Here is an 18,288-nt window from a genome sequence, read left to right as displayed (position 1 = left end):
TAAAATTTTAAGGCAACCAGCTCCAGCAGATTTTTGAGTTTTCTCAAGTTGTTGTTTTAAGTTTATAAAGCCAAAAGTTGAGAATCTCCTACAAAAATAAGATGAGAGAACTCAAAAATCTGCTGAAGCTGGTTGCCTTAAAATTTTAAGTTGGCTCAACTTTATTTATTTTTTTATATTTTTTTTACAGTGTGCCATGCTGGTGCGGATGACTTCAGTTTTCCACATGCAATACAAGATGCAAGAAAAAATATTGGGTATTATAACGCAACAGCACAAAATATGTTGAAATACAAACCCCCTTGGCAGAAAGAGCACATCAGATAGCACTGAGGGACACATGTTGTCTTCATTCTCTTTAAGTTGTGTGGATTTTTATAACAAACAAGGGAACTTGCACGCCAAAACTGCTGGAACAAACTGTGCTGTCGGAAACCACAGCAAAGAGTTTGTTTAGTGGATGGCGCGGCACCAGGGGTCCACAGCCTAAACACGCCTGCTGGCCAAAGCAGGATGATTTTCCCACAGTCACTAACAAGCAAACGATACTGCACTCTTATGAATATTGCATGGGTCATAGTTTTGGGATCACCACATGTGTACAGTACCAACTTGATTACATTTTTCTGAATGTGTGAATTTCTCACTAATGAATGCATTCATATTGAAGTTAACATTGTGGGTCTGAGTTTCAGACTTTTAGTGTTGTTGTTCTTTTTTAAAATCTCATTATTTTATTCATAATTTCACTATCTTATGATTCGAAGATGTTTATTTTTAGTGGTCTTTGTAGAAAGCATCACTATTGCTCTAAAATATTGCATCCCCACTCTTTTCATTATTGCTAGAGTGCTTACTAATGAACAAAGGTGAATAATATATCATAAGTACAATGGACATTAAAGGAATAGTTCATGCAAAAATTTAAATTTGACTCACCCTCTGGCCATCCAAGATGTAGATGAGTTTGTTTAGCACGGGTGCTGTCAGAATGAAACAAAATCCATCGACATATTTGTTTAGAATTTTTTTGGACTGTTTTCACTTGTAAACTCAGATGATTCAGACGAGACAATATTTATATTTTGACTAGAGAAGGCAATATAATGAGAAACAAACCCATCATGCAGACATTTTTAACTTCAAACGAGTTCTCTATTTATTTATAATAGTACTCTCATTATTTGTTTATTATAAACATGCAGCCTTTCACTTCATAAGACGTTAATTGATGTATTGGAGTGGTGTGGATCACTTGTGGATTATTGTGATGTTTTTATCAGCTGTTTGGACTCTCATTCTGACGGCACCCATTCACTGCAGAGGATCCATAGGTGAGCAAGTGATAATGCTAAATTTCTCCAAATATGTTCAGTTGAGGAAAAATCATCTTGGATGGCCTGAGAGTGAATACAGTACATTTTGTCAGTAAATTATCTTTTTTGGGTGAACTATTCCTTCCATGATATCTCAAATCTGCTTGTTGAAGAGGTAGTGTGCTATTATTTTTCTAAACAAATCGATTTACTGTAAAACAGGTGAAAAATATTTTTCTGCATCATTTCCATTTTAATGTAAAAGTGGCAAATTGAAAAATAATATCTACATTTCCAGAATTCTTGTCATCGGTTAGTTTAGATGTCTGATTTCCCCATCTTGATCAATATTGATTGTGATGCATTACCACAACAGTGTTGCATCTGCGCTCGCTCAAACTGACATGCTCTCATTTTAATCTCTTATTCCATCCTTTCCTCCTTTTCTGCACAAGTTTGATTCTAAAGCACTCATTTTCCTCTATTTTCAAGAGATATAAGCTTGCATCAGCACTCCAGACCGTTCACAGACGATGCCGTGTCTGATTTACCTACTGACTCTCCTCCACTGAGCCGCACATTTGATTTATTCTAAAGCAGGATCGTTTGGTTAGTGTTTGACCTCAAAGGATGTTTATATAAAGTAGGGATCCTAACATTCATTTTCATTTATATTTATATTTCAGTTGGTAAGTCCTTCTTTAGGTTTGTATGACCATTTCCCACCCTCTTTCTCACCTGTAGAATTAAATAGGCCATTTTTAGCTGCTGCTATACTCTTTGCATGCTGAATGTGGATGTTTGCAGGCAGCAGGTTTGCTGTTTGATGTAATATGCAATATATTTTTAATTTTCCAACCTACACTGATAGCCTCTTTGCAAAGACTTCATTATATTGTTTAACCATGACTTCATATGTGGAAATCTGTTGACTGAGTGAACCGTTTTTACTGCTTAGTTTCAAACAGTCTTTTTCATTGAAGACAAAAAGTTTGAAAGTTACAGTATTTCTTCATGGTTCAATGAACTCTTTTAACTCAAAAAGATCAAGGGAACTTTGATTCTTCATGATACATCTCCGTAAATGCTTTTGTGTTGAGCATTTAATGACTTCAAAAGGCCATGATCTCCACTTTTGAAACTTACAGTATGTTTCTTGCACTTTCAAACCCTGTTTGCTACTTTACTTGTAAGACGTAAATATACAAATGGCCTCTGTTATGATTGGCTAAACTCTTTGCATAATAAATAGGTGTTGATTTGTGAATGTTAAAGTGCTCAATGTTGTAATATAATGTTACTTTCAGAAAAATCTGATTTTGCAGATATTTCCATCAATGGCGTTTTAAATGTGAGCATCATCTGTAGTAAATCAAACAAGTGCAAGGGAAATTATGTTTTGCATGATCCTCATTAGCAGTGGCGCCTGCAGGTGTACGGCTGTACGCACTGTGCGTACCATGAGTGCTCAGACTGACCTGAGATTTGCCTCGCAAACACTTCAGCAGTTAGTAGCTATGTGTCCCGTAGTACTGTCAACTGAACCATGCCATTAACTATTTTGTTGAGTTTAAAACGTGTGACACATTCGTTCTGCTCTCACTCATCATTTGGTCATCTAAAAAAAAAACAAAAAAAAAAATATGTCCCTACCCTCGGAGGAAATCCTGCAGGCGCCCCTGCTCATTAGGATTAGATAATAAATGTGTTACTGGATATATAAATAAATAAATAAAATTGTATAATCAAGTGCCAGAATCGGCTTCCATTTATAAATTCTCTCTAGCTCTAGTAAAGACTTCCAAATTAATGATAGTTGTCATTTTTCTTCACACTCATATAATTTCTAAGGAATCCTGTTTCTTTTCAATTGAACCATTTGTTCTGGTTCTCAGCTCACATATTCTTTAACAGCTCACTGGAAGTGAACAATGACTTAAAATTCAGTCTTTTTTTGGGACACGTTCATATGGTAACCTTCTACAGCAATGCCCTTCCAGTCTGGTCGGGTACTGTGTAGTGATCTCTCACCCTAAGCTTTCCCTCCCTGATCCTGCACCAGAGTCACCTGCAGTTTCATTAATGGATAGGAGTAGACGCATGCTTGGAATGAAGCCAGAGAGTATGGATGTCCCGTGGAGCCATAATGGAGTTTACTCCCCCATAAAACAGTTTGCCAGCGCACTGTCTGCTGTCCCTGTGCTTATTTATAGCTGTGTTTCATTGAGGTGACACTGATGGAGAAGGGCTGTTGACTTTTCCTCACCAGTGAGTCGGTTCAATCAGCCTGTGTGAGGCGCAGAGGGAATGCGGCAGTACTGATGGCGTGAACACGCTCCGGCTCCGTCACCCTGTAAACGAGCACTGGACCTCAATGCCAGTAGCCAAATTCTCCATCATTCCCCATGTCTGCATGGCCGCAAGAGAGATAAGTCAGAGAGAAATATTTGGTGGAAGTTTATACAAGAGCGATTTTCTCATGAGCTTGAAACTTTTTGATTTGACACGATTTGCGAGGAAATCTGATTCACTGTGAATGTGGATGGTTGATAATATTGTAATGGGAATAACAATCTCTTAGGGACATTTTTTGACAGCCTGTGTAAGACTGACCCAATTGTACTATATTTTGCATAAATAAAACAAAGCCTACAGTAAAGGCCATTTTGGCATTGTGACATTTTCAAGAAACAAAAAAAGAAAAGAAGAAGCGAAGTATTCTCGTATGCTACTAAGTTTGCATTAATTTGATCAAAATATAGTAAAAACAGTAATATTGTTAAATACTATAACAACTTAAAGATTTTCTATTTAAATATATTTTAAATTGTAATTTATTCCTGTCATGCAAAGCTGAATGTTCAGCATCATTATTCCAGAAACCCTGTGTGCCATGGTCTGTTTTGGTTTAGTTGCCCTGTTCTCGTTTGTGTGTTCCCTTATTAGTTGCCATGGTTTTTGATCAATTACTCCACCTGTTTCTGTTCTTCCTGATTACGTTCACTGTTTATAAGTCCTGTGTTCTCCCCTGATTCCTTAGTCCGCTATCGTTTGCATTATGTGTTATGCTTCTGGATTTCATCTGTTTCTTCTGAGAATTATTATTAAAAGACTATTATTTGAAAACTTCCTTCGTCGTGCGCTTTATGGCACCCGTGACGCCCTGATACATTTTCGTCAGGATTCAGAAAGTTCAAATCAAATTTGTAACAAATGTCTTTACTGTTGTTTTTGATCATTTTAATGCATCCTTGCTGAACAGTATTAATTATATTTTATTGAACCCAGTAAATAATAAAAAGACTAAATGGAGGCTAATTCATAGGCGACATTGGTAGTTGACTAACAATTTTTTTTTCTGCGTAACATTTTTGTGGAAAATGATACATTTTCAGGAAAAAGTGTAGATGCTTCATTCATCTGTGTGTGTGTGTGTGTGCATATACATTATTTTGTGTGTTTGTTCTTACAGATGTTATTTAAAACTAGCGCTAATTAGACTAAAATAAGAGAGACTGTTAAGGTTTTAAAGGAGTTAAAATGCTCTAGTTGTATTGTTATTTCTGCAGGAAGTTAAAAAAGTGTCATTCTCCTACTCCAGAAGTACTACTGTATATTAAGATGTGTTGTGTATTTTTTAATTTGCTATTTTAATATATAAAGTCAATAAACAGGCTCTAAAAGATGACTGGACAAGATAATTTGATGTGTTTGTTTCATTCTTAACTGTCAGTGTCCTTGAAAATTGAGTTTAGTTTCTTCCTTTAAACTTTGATTAAATCTGAAACAAAGTCATTGCGGTTTCCCTCCAGGTTATTAATGAGCCTATATTAACAGTTGACCCCCAAAATTTAATTACCGTCATTATTTACTCACTCTCATTTTGCAATGCTGTTATTTATTCTGTGGAACACATGAGAAGTGGTTTCTTAAGGATCAAAGGATTTTTTTACATAAAAGTAGTCCATACAAGTCTTCTGAAGTCATGCAGTTAATATCCCTATAACTTAACATATGTCCACTCTAATTCAGTGTTAAATGTCATGACTGGTACCCTGCTGACTGTTGGTTCCCATTTTTGTGGATCTTGACAGCTGCAGACATCACTGGTCTCTTAATTTCCTTGACCACATCTATCCAAGACAGGCTGAATTCAATGACTAAATGTATGAAGATGTCTCTCCAGCATCTCTAGTGCATGACTGTGAAAAGGGTTTCACGTAATCACTAGGCTATGGCTAAACAATGCAAGTTTATTTTCAGCCTTAAGATCGTGTTCATTAAATATTCAGCTTTTTTGTCTTATTGTCTCTGGTGTTAAAATAATGAGGGTGCTGCTGATGAAACACAGTCTTTGTTGTTGGTTATTTGAGCTTCGTGTTTGCAAGCAATACAGCTGAAAACAGGCCACAACATTAAACCAAAGTGCTTCACAGAAGATACCCAATGTCCTTTCCAAAAACAGTGTGAAGATGGCAATCCAAACAAGAAATGTCACTCAAAGTGTGTATACAAAAGAGTGATCATTTTTTTAATTTGATGCCTGAGAAATAGTTTGTGACAAATGTGTGCACTGTTACAAATATTTATCATCAACATTTAATTAGTCACATCAAATTCTAATTTTGTCTGAAACATCTAGGAACACAAATGAAATTGAACATTACGCCTGCATTTCTTCTGGCCTGTCAAAGTTAATGAAGGAACCGTTAATGTTTTCTGCGGCCTGGAAGATTGTGTGCTGGTTTGCTAGAGTCATGTTTATTACAGAAATGTATTTATTTGAAAATCACTTTTTATTTACTCTTCCACAATACGACTTTTATTTGAATATCAGTAAAAATAATTATAAATAAAATGTTGCAGTTTGAAAGCTCTTAACTGAGGTATTACAGAAAAATGACAAAAATAATAAAAAAATTAAATAAAAAAAAAAAAACAGTGTGAAACAATGTCAACATGATAACATACGTACTCGTTACATGGTAACAAAAACAAGGCTCAACAACAAGGATGATGGCCTGGGGTCATAAAGGTCACTTTCCTTTTTGGGTCAATGCTCTTCTGTAACCACCTCACATCCAAAAAAATCCTATTTTCATACATTTGAAATATCTTGGATGTTTTGAACATTATTGTTCATTCAGTATATCCAGTGCTATCTCTCCTGCTAAAATAAGTGATTTGTTGAAACTGAGAAAGACTTTGTAATGTTCGTTGATGCATCTTCTAAATATTACGCCATTGTATGCAATGGAAGCCCCTTTTTTATTTTAACTTTTTATCTCACAATTTGGACTTTATTCAGAAATGCAAGCTATAATCTAAGAATTGTGAGATGTAAACTGATAATTCTGTTTTCTATCTTTTTTCTTTCTTGCAGGTCCAAGTTTGCATGTTTCAGTTTCTAAGTTTCATCAAATTCTGTGGGTTTTTTACATTTAGTCATTTGGCAGACGCTTTTATCCAAAGCGACTTACAATTGGGGAATACAAAAAGCGATTCATCTTGAAGAGGGGTTTTTTCTTCCACCTGCCATGAAATAATAATAATAATAATAATAAACAATTATCACCTTATCTCACAATTCCTATTTCTTTCTTGCAGTTGCAAACATCTTGCAATTCTGCCTTTTTTCTCAGAACTCTTAGTTTATATCTTTTGACCTTTATTATATCACACAATTGATCATGAATTTAGAATTCTGACTTGAATTTAGTATTTAGAAGATAAAAAGTAATAGATAAAAAGGTCTTATTTAGCAAGTAAAATACTTTGAATGGTTTTATATTTAAGATCAATGCAGTGAAATAACTGGAACCTTTTGGGGGAAAACTCTATATTGTTGAGCCCTGTATATAGTTTTCGGGTTGTATAAAAGCTGACAGAAAAATGTAAAATTGTATTTTAACCATAATACATTAAATAAAATAATTGATTTATTCATACTTACAAATAGATACATGAATTGAATGCAGCCAAACACATCTAAACAGTCCTTTCAATTAAATTTCTCATTTAGTGTTCACAGAATCCACCTGCTCTGATTTAAAGAAATAATTCACCCGAAAATAAAAATATATTCACCTCAGGCCATCCAACGTGTAGTTTCATCAAAACATTACTAGTGGATTATTGTGATGTTTTTATCAGCTGTTTGAACTCTCATTCTGACGGCACCCATTCACCACAGAGGACCCATAGTTTGGATGTTTGGATAAAGAAACTAATCCACGATACATTTTGGATGGCCTAAGGGTTAGTAAATTTTCAATAAATGTTCATTTTGGGTGAAATATTACAACACCTCCCAGAACTGTACATGAACTTTCATTAAAAAGTATCACTTTATTTTTTTACGATATCATGACAAATGTAATAAACAACAAACCATAAGACAGCATTTGAAAAATTCTATCGATACACAACACCACTTACCGATTCTCACAGATGCTGTGGAGAATCTGTGTCACACTCTGACGAAATGATTTCACTTCTACGGTCACTTTTAGCACAGCGCAAGGCAAGTAAACACTTATGTACAATTAATATAAAAATCTGTTTCCACCTGTGTGCACAGGTCAATGGCTTTAGATACTTCCAGCGTGTCAAACTTTGTATTCGTGTTCAGCGTTGCGATTTAGGAGCCTCGTAATACTCAAACTGGAGATTAAGAGCTTCAATATGAAACAGATTCAGATATGCAGAGTTCATTCCCAAACTGCTGCTTAGACTCAGCTGGTTCTGCCTTTGTTCGGTTTGTTTCAAAGTCAAGTCATTGAAAAGCAAACTGCCCTTGTGGTTTGGTCAGACATATGGACAGTTGGTATCACGGTATACACTGTGATAAACAGGAAATAAGTTCACAGTACTGTGAAGAGTTCGCAGCCCTGTCTGCAAACACTCATCTCATCTTCTTCAAATGAATTCTGTTCTCCTTGTCCCGCTTCTTTAGCGCGCTGATGAACTGGGTGAAAAACAGCTCCTGGTCTTTCCTCTTCAGAACCTGTTTGAATCGCGGATCTTTTCCGTACTTTTCTGAAAATTCTTTGAACGTCGACCTACGAAAAAGAACATCAGAATGAGATCCTTGACAGTCATCAGTGTGATGGTCCACTATTGTTCAGCTGTAAGAGGTCTGATTGCGGTTGTTTTCATGGCTAGACTTTGAAAGCCTTCTCTATTGAGAAGATCCTGCAGGGCTTCAGTCTGAAGTACAGGTGAAAACACGTGAACCTGCCCAGAGCAATAAAGCAGCAAAGCACAATATCACAAAGAAACAGCCCTCATTTTGATGCATTTGTTATCTCCTGAAATCTTAACTAAAATCTTTTTCTTGGGGATTGCAAACTGGCTGCTAGAATGTTGCTGATTTTCTAGGGTGTTCTATACACATAGCTATGGTGTTCTGGCTGGTTGTCAGGGATTTGCAAGGGTGTTCTGAGACGTTGTTAACTGGGGCAAGTCGAGTTGCTAGCGTTAGGGGTTAAGGGTAATGCAAGTTTAATATTAGTGTTAGGGGTTTTCAAAAACCTGACTAGAACGATATCACTCAAGTTTTGTTTCCTTGTGAGAACTCGTAATGAGTGTGCTAATGTAACGGAAGCCAGTTAGTAAAAGCTTTGCAGGTGAAGCTTATTCCACTGATCTCAAGGGGTACAAAATTGACTGACGTTAGAGGCTGCGGTCTTTACTGTTCTTGTTAGCGTGCCCACCTCACATACCGGAAACGCCAGTTCGAGTTCTGCTCAGGGGTGCGTTTCCCAAAAGCAACTATGGTTGCAAGTTCCATCGTTACAAATAGAGTTCAGTGGACCTTGCAATGATAGTTATCTAACAATGCTGTTGAAAACAAACCCCAGAGCGAGTGGGTGGGTTACATTGGTGCCGTGATCCATATATAGGGGGGTGTGTATAACCTGTGCAGGTAAACCTCACTCCCCTGATCTCACAAAGTGCACTACCAGCCCCTGTTCGCTAGAGGATTCAGTTGTTAGCATCCTTGTTAGTGTGTCCACCTCCATTGCCAGAAATGTCAGTTCGAGTCCCACTCGGAGCAAGCAGGCGAGTTACATTGGTGCCATGACCCAGATGAGAGTGAGGTTTAGGGGATTGTAGCAGAGATCAGTTAGTAAGAGCTGTGAAGGAAAACCTCACTAATCTCAAGAGATGCAATGACACTATAGGCTGTGATCTTTAGATTCCTTTGTTCTTCTCACCTCACATACCAAAAACGGCAGTTAATGTCCCGCTTGGAGTGAGCTTGGCAAGTAGAACTGGAGAAAAAGAAACATTTTGAAGAAAAAAAAACTGAAAAAAAAAAATATCACAATTTTGTCAAAGACTACATCCGGTTCAGAATCAGAACAATGATCAAAACATAGATGGAGCAGATTGTTTTCAGTTTGCACAGTCCTAGACCACTTCCTGAGTCAACATTTTATTCTGTAATTTTAGGCAGTTTTGATGCTGTTTAATGTTTGATGATCATGTTATTTTACACATGCATCTGCTTACATACACAATTGCTTGTTTCTGCTGCTGCTTCACTGTTTTGTTCCAGATATTCAGTAGACCAGCTGGTTTTATTCGTAGTGTTTCATTGTATTTTGTAGTTTGTCTTGTTTGCTGTTGTTACATTGATGTTATAGGGAGATTTGTAATAGCGCCTCCTATCATATAACAGTGAAAACATCGACAGCCGGAAAATTCCATCAGTGGAGGGGAAAGAGTTAATGCAAACATATACATCTATATGATATTTCCATCTACTCAGTACTCAGTAATTTAAGATGATCGCTTCTTAAAAAATATGTTGTTTTGTTTCAAGGACAGGAGGACAGGAGCTGTGAATGTGTTAATAATAGTGCATGGATTCTCTTCAGCTCCTTTCACTATAAATGAATCAGGTAAAGAACACAGTAAAAATGAAAGAAGTTCTCTGTCCAACCTGCAAAGAGGAAACTTTAAGATGAGTGTTAATCCCTGTGGTGTGTCTGAATTTATTTCTGTGTTAGACCTTTAACAAGAAACAAGGTTATCATCAAATACTCAAACCCAAAGAAACGAGGAACCAAACTGCAAAGGCCATCAGTTATTAACACCTTTGCTGAATAAATAATCCTCTCTAGAGACGGATTTTATTAATGCATCAGCAAAAGCAGTCACACTTATTTCATAAGCTCACCTGGATGTGATTTTTGATTCCTCTAGCAGTTTTCTGTACTCTTCTTTCGCTTGCTGGAGTTTGCACTTTTTCTCTTTGTGCTCCTCTTTCATTCTTGCTTTGACAAACTGATCATAAATCTGAGGGCACATAAATAAATGAATTAAAATAAAATAAATGATCTGATAACATTTAAAAATAAATATTTAAGATTTTTTAATTGCAATATTTATTTCAAAAATATATATCTAATATATAATTCATTTTCAATGTCTGAATCCTCAATGATGTGATATACAGTATACAGTTACCTTGATGGAAGACATTTGGTATTACCAAATTTCAAAACCACAGTTGGTCTGTGGAAATGCAGAGTTTATGAAGTTTGAAGATTTATTAATGTTTGAGGTTGATTGAGGCTGATGTGAAACCTTTTGTGTCGTACCTGCTTTCGTTCCTCTGGATTTAGCAGCAGGTACCGTGGATCAAATACAATTTTGTGTAGTTCTTTCTCCCAGGTGGAGAACGCGGAGACCTGCTCAAAACACACAGGATGAATATTGCTCATCCAGAATAAACACATGTCAATTACGCCACTTCATTTTAAGATTCACAGTGTGTGCAAATATACAAAGCCTGTAGGATTTTTTGTGGGTCAAATAATGGCAGAATTGTAATTGTATTATCATCAATGGATTTCTTACCCCTCTTTCCAGAAGCATGTCTCTGAAGTGGCCGATCCGGAGCTCCAGCGGTAAAACCATCCGGAGAGATGATCCACTTTGTCCTTCACACTCAGCAGGATGGTCCAGTCTTCAAAGGAATGGAAATACAACATATTTGATGTGTAATTCTGTTAGTATTTTCTCCAGTACAATGTAAAAATTTGGCGTTGAAACAAATTTCACTCAGAAAATATGGCATTTTTACAGTTAAAGGTGAGGTAAGTGATTTCTGAGACACTGTTGATATTTGAAATCACCAAAAACAAATGCACCCCTACCCAAAAGGATAGGATAGATAGCTCCGCCACCAAACTCATGAGCATGGTATGCAACGCATGTAATTCCACCATTATAAGTGGACACGCCCTTTACAGCTGATTGGCTACAAGAGTGGTTTGGTGCTCGGTCCGATCCACTTTCAACAGCATTTCTCAGAAATCGCTTTTACTGCACCTTTAATTTCACAAACAAAGAAATGGCAAGTAGCAAGTATTTTCTTGTAAAACCTACTCCAATAATATTTGTTTCAAGTTAAAACATTTTTTTTACAGTGCATTGATTCTGCCCAAACTATCACCATATGCACACTAAAAAACTATTTAGTTTTTCATTGTCAGTTTGTATACTTTTTAAGCTTTGGTTGAATTTCGTTGTTATTGGCTTTTCTATCTTGTTTCTTTTTTCCTCTAGTTTTTTGGCCTTATAACATCTGGCAAAGGGACTACCAATGAAAACTAGCCTTTGGGCTAATTTGGGTACATTTACATTCTTGAATGTTGATTAATGTACACTGTCCCTTTTTGTGATTAACAGAAGTATTTACCAAAGACTTGTAAATGGATAACTCACACAAATATCTTCAAATATTTTGTAGTAAATATTGGGTAAATTAAATCTTCATGTCATTTCAGCAATTCAGACTGTGCCTCTTTTGCTATCATTAATTTGTATCATACGCTGCAAAGTTTGGACACACTTTGTTTCTCTTAATCTTCAAAACATTTTGATCTAAAGTCCTATGATTAAATGCTTGACGTTTTGAAGACAACCTGAAATTGTGACTGTATGTATTATTTTTTTTTAACTACATTTTTAATTATTTATTTTCATTGAGTATTAAATAAATAACATATCAGCTATCCAGTATTAACCTCAAGAAAAAAATAAAAAATAAAAACAAAACTGTCGGAAATGAAATACGCAACAGACAAAAAACCCTTCACATTGTTCTTGAAATGTAAAATATTTTCTTGTCTCTACGCAGACATTTGGGTGTACCTCAAACAGCTGTCTGCTCAATTTATATCATCGCCAACAGAAACAGATTGAGAAATTCACATCACGCTGTGAGTGCAGATGTTGCCCACCAAAAACTGGAGACTTCCTGTTGAGCTGCGATTATTAAGGTGAGTGATATACAACACATCTGATACAAGATCCTCCTCATCAATTAAAACAAACTCAGATCTGCTGTCATATTTTACATGGCTCGACCCTACTTACTTGTAGCGTTTGGTCTTGAAACTACATTCCTCTTCATCGTCATCGTCATCATCAGCATCATTTGAGCCATCATCTGTTGATGGAACAAATCATGCCGTAGATCAGTATATATCTTGGATTTAACATTGTAAACATTATCAAAAGAAATGAGTGATAAATTAGTAAAAAATATGCAAGAAGCTTGTAAAGTTTTATTTATGCACACAATTCCAGCTGATCTGTATTGATATGATATTGATTGCTCATGCCAAATTGTTAATCCAAAAAGTACAATAAGAACAATTTTACTCGTATTTAATTATAGACGCTGAATAGATTAAGGTCATCAATAGATAATCTCCACGAAACGGCAATAAAACTAAATCAATAAAGATGAAAAGCCTTCTGGGAAATGAAGGCAACCGTATAATAACGTCCAGACAAGATCCAGACTAATTTAATATTTGCAGAGCCGCTTCATTGGATTACTGCTTTTAGTTAATCCACGAGAACACCAGTTCTGTGTATTAAAACTTTTGAGCATCATTATCACATTATGAGGATTAAACTTTCAGTCAACTTCATCCCTTTATACAGACTCTGCTCCTGTATTTCATATCCTAAAGTCGTGAGTTACACGTCACTGATTCAGCAACTTAATCTGAGAATAAATGAGTTTTACCTTGAGGCTACAGTATGGCTTGTTAACCTGATCTCATTAGTATTATGCTACTGTTCAGAAGTTTGGGGTCAGTACTTTTTTTGTTCAAAGAAATTAATACTTTTATTCAGCAAGGATGCATAAAATTTATCAAAAAACATTTATAATGTTACAAAAGATTACTATTCACAAAAAAAATTCTGAAAGGTCATGCAGCACTAAAGACTGCTGAAAATTGAGCTTTACCATCATAGTAATAAATTACACATTTATTCCTGTTTATATTTGCATTTGCATTTTCTATATTTACAAATAAAATATAAAGCAGTTATTTGAATTGTAAAAAAATATTTCACATTATTCCTGTTTTTACTCTATTTTCAATCAGATCAATGCAGCCTTGGTGAGCATTAGAGACTTCTTCCAATGAATGAATGAACTCTTATCTTATAACAGGTTCATGGAATATGCAATTAAATCACAGCTTGGTATGTTTAGATGAGACTGATTTAGAAATTAGATTTTAAAAAACAAAATGTGATGCCGTTAAACATATTTTAACGCAGTTAACACATTTACTGAATCTTCCATAACAGTTTTTGTCTGTGTGATTTCTAAATACGATGTTTCAATTATAATTCATACTTGCTGAACTTTTGATGTTAATTAAACTCTGTTTCACTTTGTGCCATCTGGATTTCATTTATAAATAAATTTGCCATTAAATGGGTCAGAAAACACATTGCCTGCATACTAATTTGTACACTATTCATCCTAAATGGCATCTAAAATTGTCCCAAATCGTATGGTATGTTTAAAAGAGTGTGTTAAATATGCCTGAATAGTCTGTTTTTCCAGCCAAAATCTAACCTAAAGAGTCTTTTTTGCGTTTATGTGGCGGGTCCTCGATGATTCGATTGAGGTCTCCACGGTCTTTCAGATCAACTGGTTTCTCCCATACTGACAAATGCATGGTGGGATTGAAGAAAAACACCCTGTCGTCACCTGTCCACACTACACACCTACAGAAGAGAAAGAGAGATGCATTTATACATTCGTATACACACAGAAACACAATCCAACAGGCTGTTTGTGGTATTCTCACTACGTGACTAAGATATTCCGATGACGAAAAACAGTTCCAGCAGCACCAAAGTGACCCAGAGAGAGGATTCTGAGTCACAAACGACAGCTGAGAATGGCTAACACCAGATGGGCTTAATTTGATCTTTTGATTCAGATTTATTTTTGTATTGACTTGCTATTTTTCAGCAGGTTCACAAGAAATTCAAATGGATAAATCCACTATATGTCCAGCATCAAGTATCTACAAGACTATTATACATTTAAGTTTTATGTCATAAATCCAAAAGCGACCAATTTTTCAGATGTTCCGCACTAGATATTCTTACCTTACAGTCATAATTTAAGACCCATTTCAGGCTTCATTCAGGGCATGTCGGATAAAGTATTCATGGATTCTGCTGTAGTCTGTGAGGTAATTTGATACAACTTCATGCCAACCACGACAAACCAATCCTGAGATTTCATTTTGCAACCCCATTGCATCAGGGAGATCGGCAGTGTCTTCCTGTACCATAAAACTGACCCAATGATATTAAAAAATCTTTGAAACGGAGCATCCGCTCTGCTCATATGCAGTTATTCATAGTGCAAACATATGGTTAGCACTAGACACATGCTTCATTTGTCTTTCCATTAATATTGCAGGGATTTAAATCATTTCTATGCAACCTCCATACAAAACAATAACTACAAAATTAAGTTTTGAAGCAAAAGCTCTAAGGACCATTTTATTGCTCAGAGGTTGTTCTTTTATGGTTTAGGAGATGCAATTCTTTCCCATGCTAAAATACTTTCTTCTGCCTTTCTTCCAGCCCGGCTTTCTATGCATAACAACTATAAGCTATTCTTACATCAGTTGCCCTGAAACCTGCAAAACACCTTGACCTTGTGAAATAATAGAGACAAATGATTCAACTGACAGAGATTTAGAAAAAGTAAATAAATTAAAAAACCCGTTACCTGGGTTTACAGGTAGTGTACCACAATATAATGTACAAAAAAAAACCTTTTTTTTTTCTTTTTTTTTTTATTAAGTTGTCCTCATGTGCTGTGCAGAACATAAACATGAACAGCGTAGTCTAATCTGTGAAACAGTTACTCTTATTAAACAGGTCTTGTGAGTGAATCAGAAACAGCACAACTGGTCTAGTCCAATTCGCAAGCAATCTACTCTTATGAACTCATACTTTTAAATGAATTAAAAACATACAGATCAACCGGTGTAGTCTAATTCACATGGAACTTGTATTTTAAGTAAATCAAAAATATACAGCATAACCAGCACAGTACGGACAAAAGACTTTTTGAACTGGTTCGTCCTACTAAATCAAAAACATACAGCAGTGAAACCAGTATAGTTCATTTGTGATTACTCTTATGAAGTGGTACTTTAAAGGCAAAAAAAAAAAAAACGAATAAAAATACACATAGTACAACCTGCGCAGAACAGAATAACTCACGGTCAATACATACAGCATCTCCAGTGTAGTCCCGTTCATGAGCAAATGACTCTTATAAACCGGTTCTTTAAAGTGAATCTAAAGCATACAGCACTGTCAGTGTAATCTTGGTCACAAACAAATGGCTCTTATTTTATTAGCCTCTTATTTTATTGCAAAATACAGTAGCTGTTACTTTATTTTTAAAATCAATATTTATTGTAATATAGCGAGGTTCCCTGTGCAATTTTCAGAATTAGCAAAGTAAAGAAAATGAACACTTATAAATGAACTATGCCCAAATTAATAAAATCATAACGTTTATATCAAATGATCTGTCCTGATATAGTTTGAGACATTATTGAGGTCTCTTCTTGAAGTATAGATAAAATTAATATCAGACAAGTTGAAGACTGAAGCAATAATCTCATTTTTGACACAGAGACACTAAAGAGATCTCATATGAGTTTTCCTTTGGGTTACATTCTAAATTGGGTTTTTAACACAGGAATCTAACCAACATCCATATCTGGATAATCACACAACAGCTCCAGTTCTGGTGTCATCAACCACATGTTAAAAGCATTTAACAGTGAAGCCAGTTTGTGTGAGTCAACAAAAGAGGAACGCGATAAGCCATGACGCCTGCTGGGCTTCAAAAATGTTTGCGTGAGTGTTTGTTTGCAGTGAAGGAAAGCCCACACTACTTTGGCAGAGAAAAATGGAAGTCTTACATAACACGTCGTCCTAATGCAGGTTTTCGATTGGGTGCATCAGTTTATCACTGGAGGTTTGCCATGTGCACTGCTGTATTTTATTCAAGCATGTATTGCTGTCATCAAACAGTTATAAAGCGGCATGCATCATTTAAATGGTGCTAAAGCTGCTGACATTTATGACAGAATGAGAGGAGATAAAGCATCTTTATGTCACTATAGAAGAACAAATTGGCTATTAAAGCATTCCAAAACACAGGAGAAAACAGTGCACTTACAACAGTGGCATTTGAGCAAGTGTAGGTTGACACAGAGACAACTGGAGAACGCTATTGCTAATAAATGACTCTCTGCATGCAAGATAATGACCAATCGATAAAGATGCATCAAATCATATTTGCACGGACAAAATGGGTAGTTACCATGGTGATCCAGGTATAGGCGTAGATGCAACTGGCCGCTTGTCTTTGAGTGAGCTGTCCTTGTCCATACTGACATTAAAAGGCCCATCCTGCACAGAAATACACACACAAACACGCAGAAAGGATATGTCAGCTTGACATGTTATATATATATATATATATATATATGTAACAGAGGCCAGCGGGTAAGTGCTGCTTCCCATGCCAGAGACCGCGGTTCAAATCCTGCTCGTCGCGGGGTGAGTAGGACAGCAACATTGGTGCCGTGACCCAGATGGGAGTGAGGTTTAGGGGGGTGAGTGTAGCAGAGGCCAGCGGGTAAGTGCTGTGCAGGTAAAACCTCACTCCCCGATCTCAAGTGGCGCTCTAGCGTCAGACGCTACAGGCCGTGGCCTTTAGCCTCCTTGTTAGAGCGCCCGCCTCCCACGCTGGAGACCGCAGTTCGAATCCCGCTTGGAGCAGGGTGATTAGGATCGCAACATATATATATACAGTGCCCTCCAAAAGTATTGGAACAGTAAAGACAAAATTGCTTTGTTGGCTGTGGAGTCAAGACATTTACAAATATGACTAAAAGATGAATATGAGACAAAACAACAGAATGTCACATTTTATTATTGGGTGATTCAACACATAGATGTTTTACCAGCTAAGAAGTTCAACACTTTTAGAGTTTCATCCCTCTATCTGATGTGAGCATAAGTATTGGAGCAGTTGCCTCTCAGGTCTTTCTAAGTGATCAGCTGTGTCCTGTTGCATTAATTCTTCAGATATAAAATGCAGGGAATGTGTCGTATCAGTTATATCCATTACTTTTGCATTCTGAATCTTGCATTCAATGATAACAACACAAACCAGGATGAAGATGAGGGAGCTGACTTTGAGAGAAAAGCAAGCAATTTGGATGCTAAAAGAAAAGAGGAAGTCAATTAGAGCTCTAGCAAAAACAAAGGGCATGGAGAAATCAAAAATAACCAAAAACAAATGGAGTGGTGTGCGTGTGTAAATTTTAAATATTAACTGAAATAGAAACATATAAAAATACTTGTATGATGTATGCATTTTCATACTTATTTGAGTATCATATTTTTATCATAGAAATACTGTATATGCAGATCATTTCAAATCACATCTGAAATCGAACAGCGAGGCTTTAAAACAGCGCATATGTTTTTTCTACTCTGTAATCATGCAGGAAAAGTGAACATCAATTATCTCACCCCAAACACAAGTTACAAGGCTAATAATAATGTTGATTATCAACCTGATAAATGT

General features: G+C 36.1%; 1 protein-coding gene across 1 annotated transcript in view; it reads right to left on the bottom strand.

Moving 5' to 3' along the window:
* Positions 1-8,220: 8,220 nt before the first annotated feature.
* LOC306852199 (transcription elongation regulator 1-like protein) overlaps positions 8,221-18,288 on the bottom strand; it is a gene marked incomplete at both ends in the record, with an annotated part of 80,887 nt that continues 70,819 nt past the window's right edge. Inside the window, 7 exons of the mRNA XM_079388882.1 lie at positions 8,221-8,377; positions 10,504-10,622; positions 10,928-11,017; positions 11,187-11,295; positions 12,711-12,783; positions 14,221-14,372; positions 17,014-17,102. Of these exons, the coding sequence (XP_079245008.1) occupies positions 8,221-8,377; positions 10,504-10,622; positions 10,928-11,017; positions 11,187-11,295; positions 12,711-12,783; positions 14,221-14,372; positions 17,014-17,102 (789 nt within the window). The remainder of the gene's footprint in view (positions 8,378-10,503; positions 10,623-10,927; positions 11,018-11,186; positions 11,296-12,710; positions 12,784-14,220; positions 14,373-17,013; positions 17,103-18,288) is intronic.

The sequence above is a fragment of the Barbus barbus genome, assembly GCF_936440315.1.
Source record: "Barbus barbus genome assembly, chromosome: 32".
In the NCBI taxonomy this organism is placed as follows: Eukaryota; Metazoa; Chordata; class Actinopteri; order Cypriniformes; family Cyprinidae; genus Barbus; species Barbus barbus.
The sequence above is the reverse complement of the archived record's forward strand: the minus strand, read 5'-3'. Positions and strand labels throughout refer to the sequence as shown.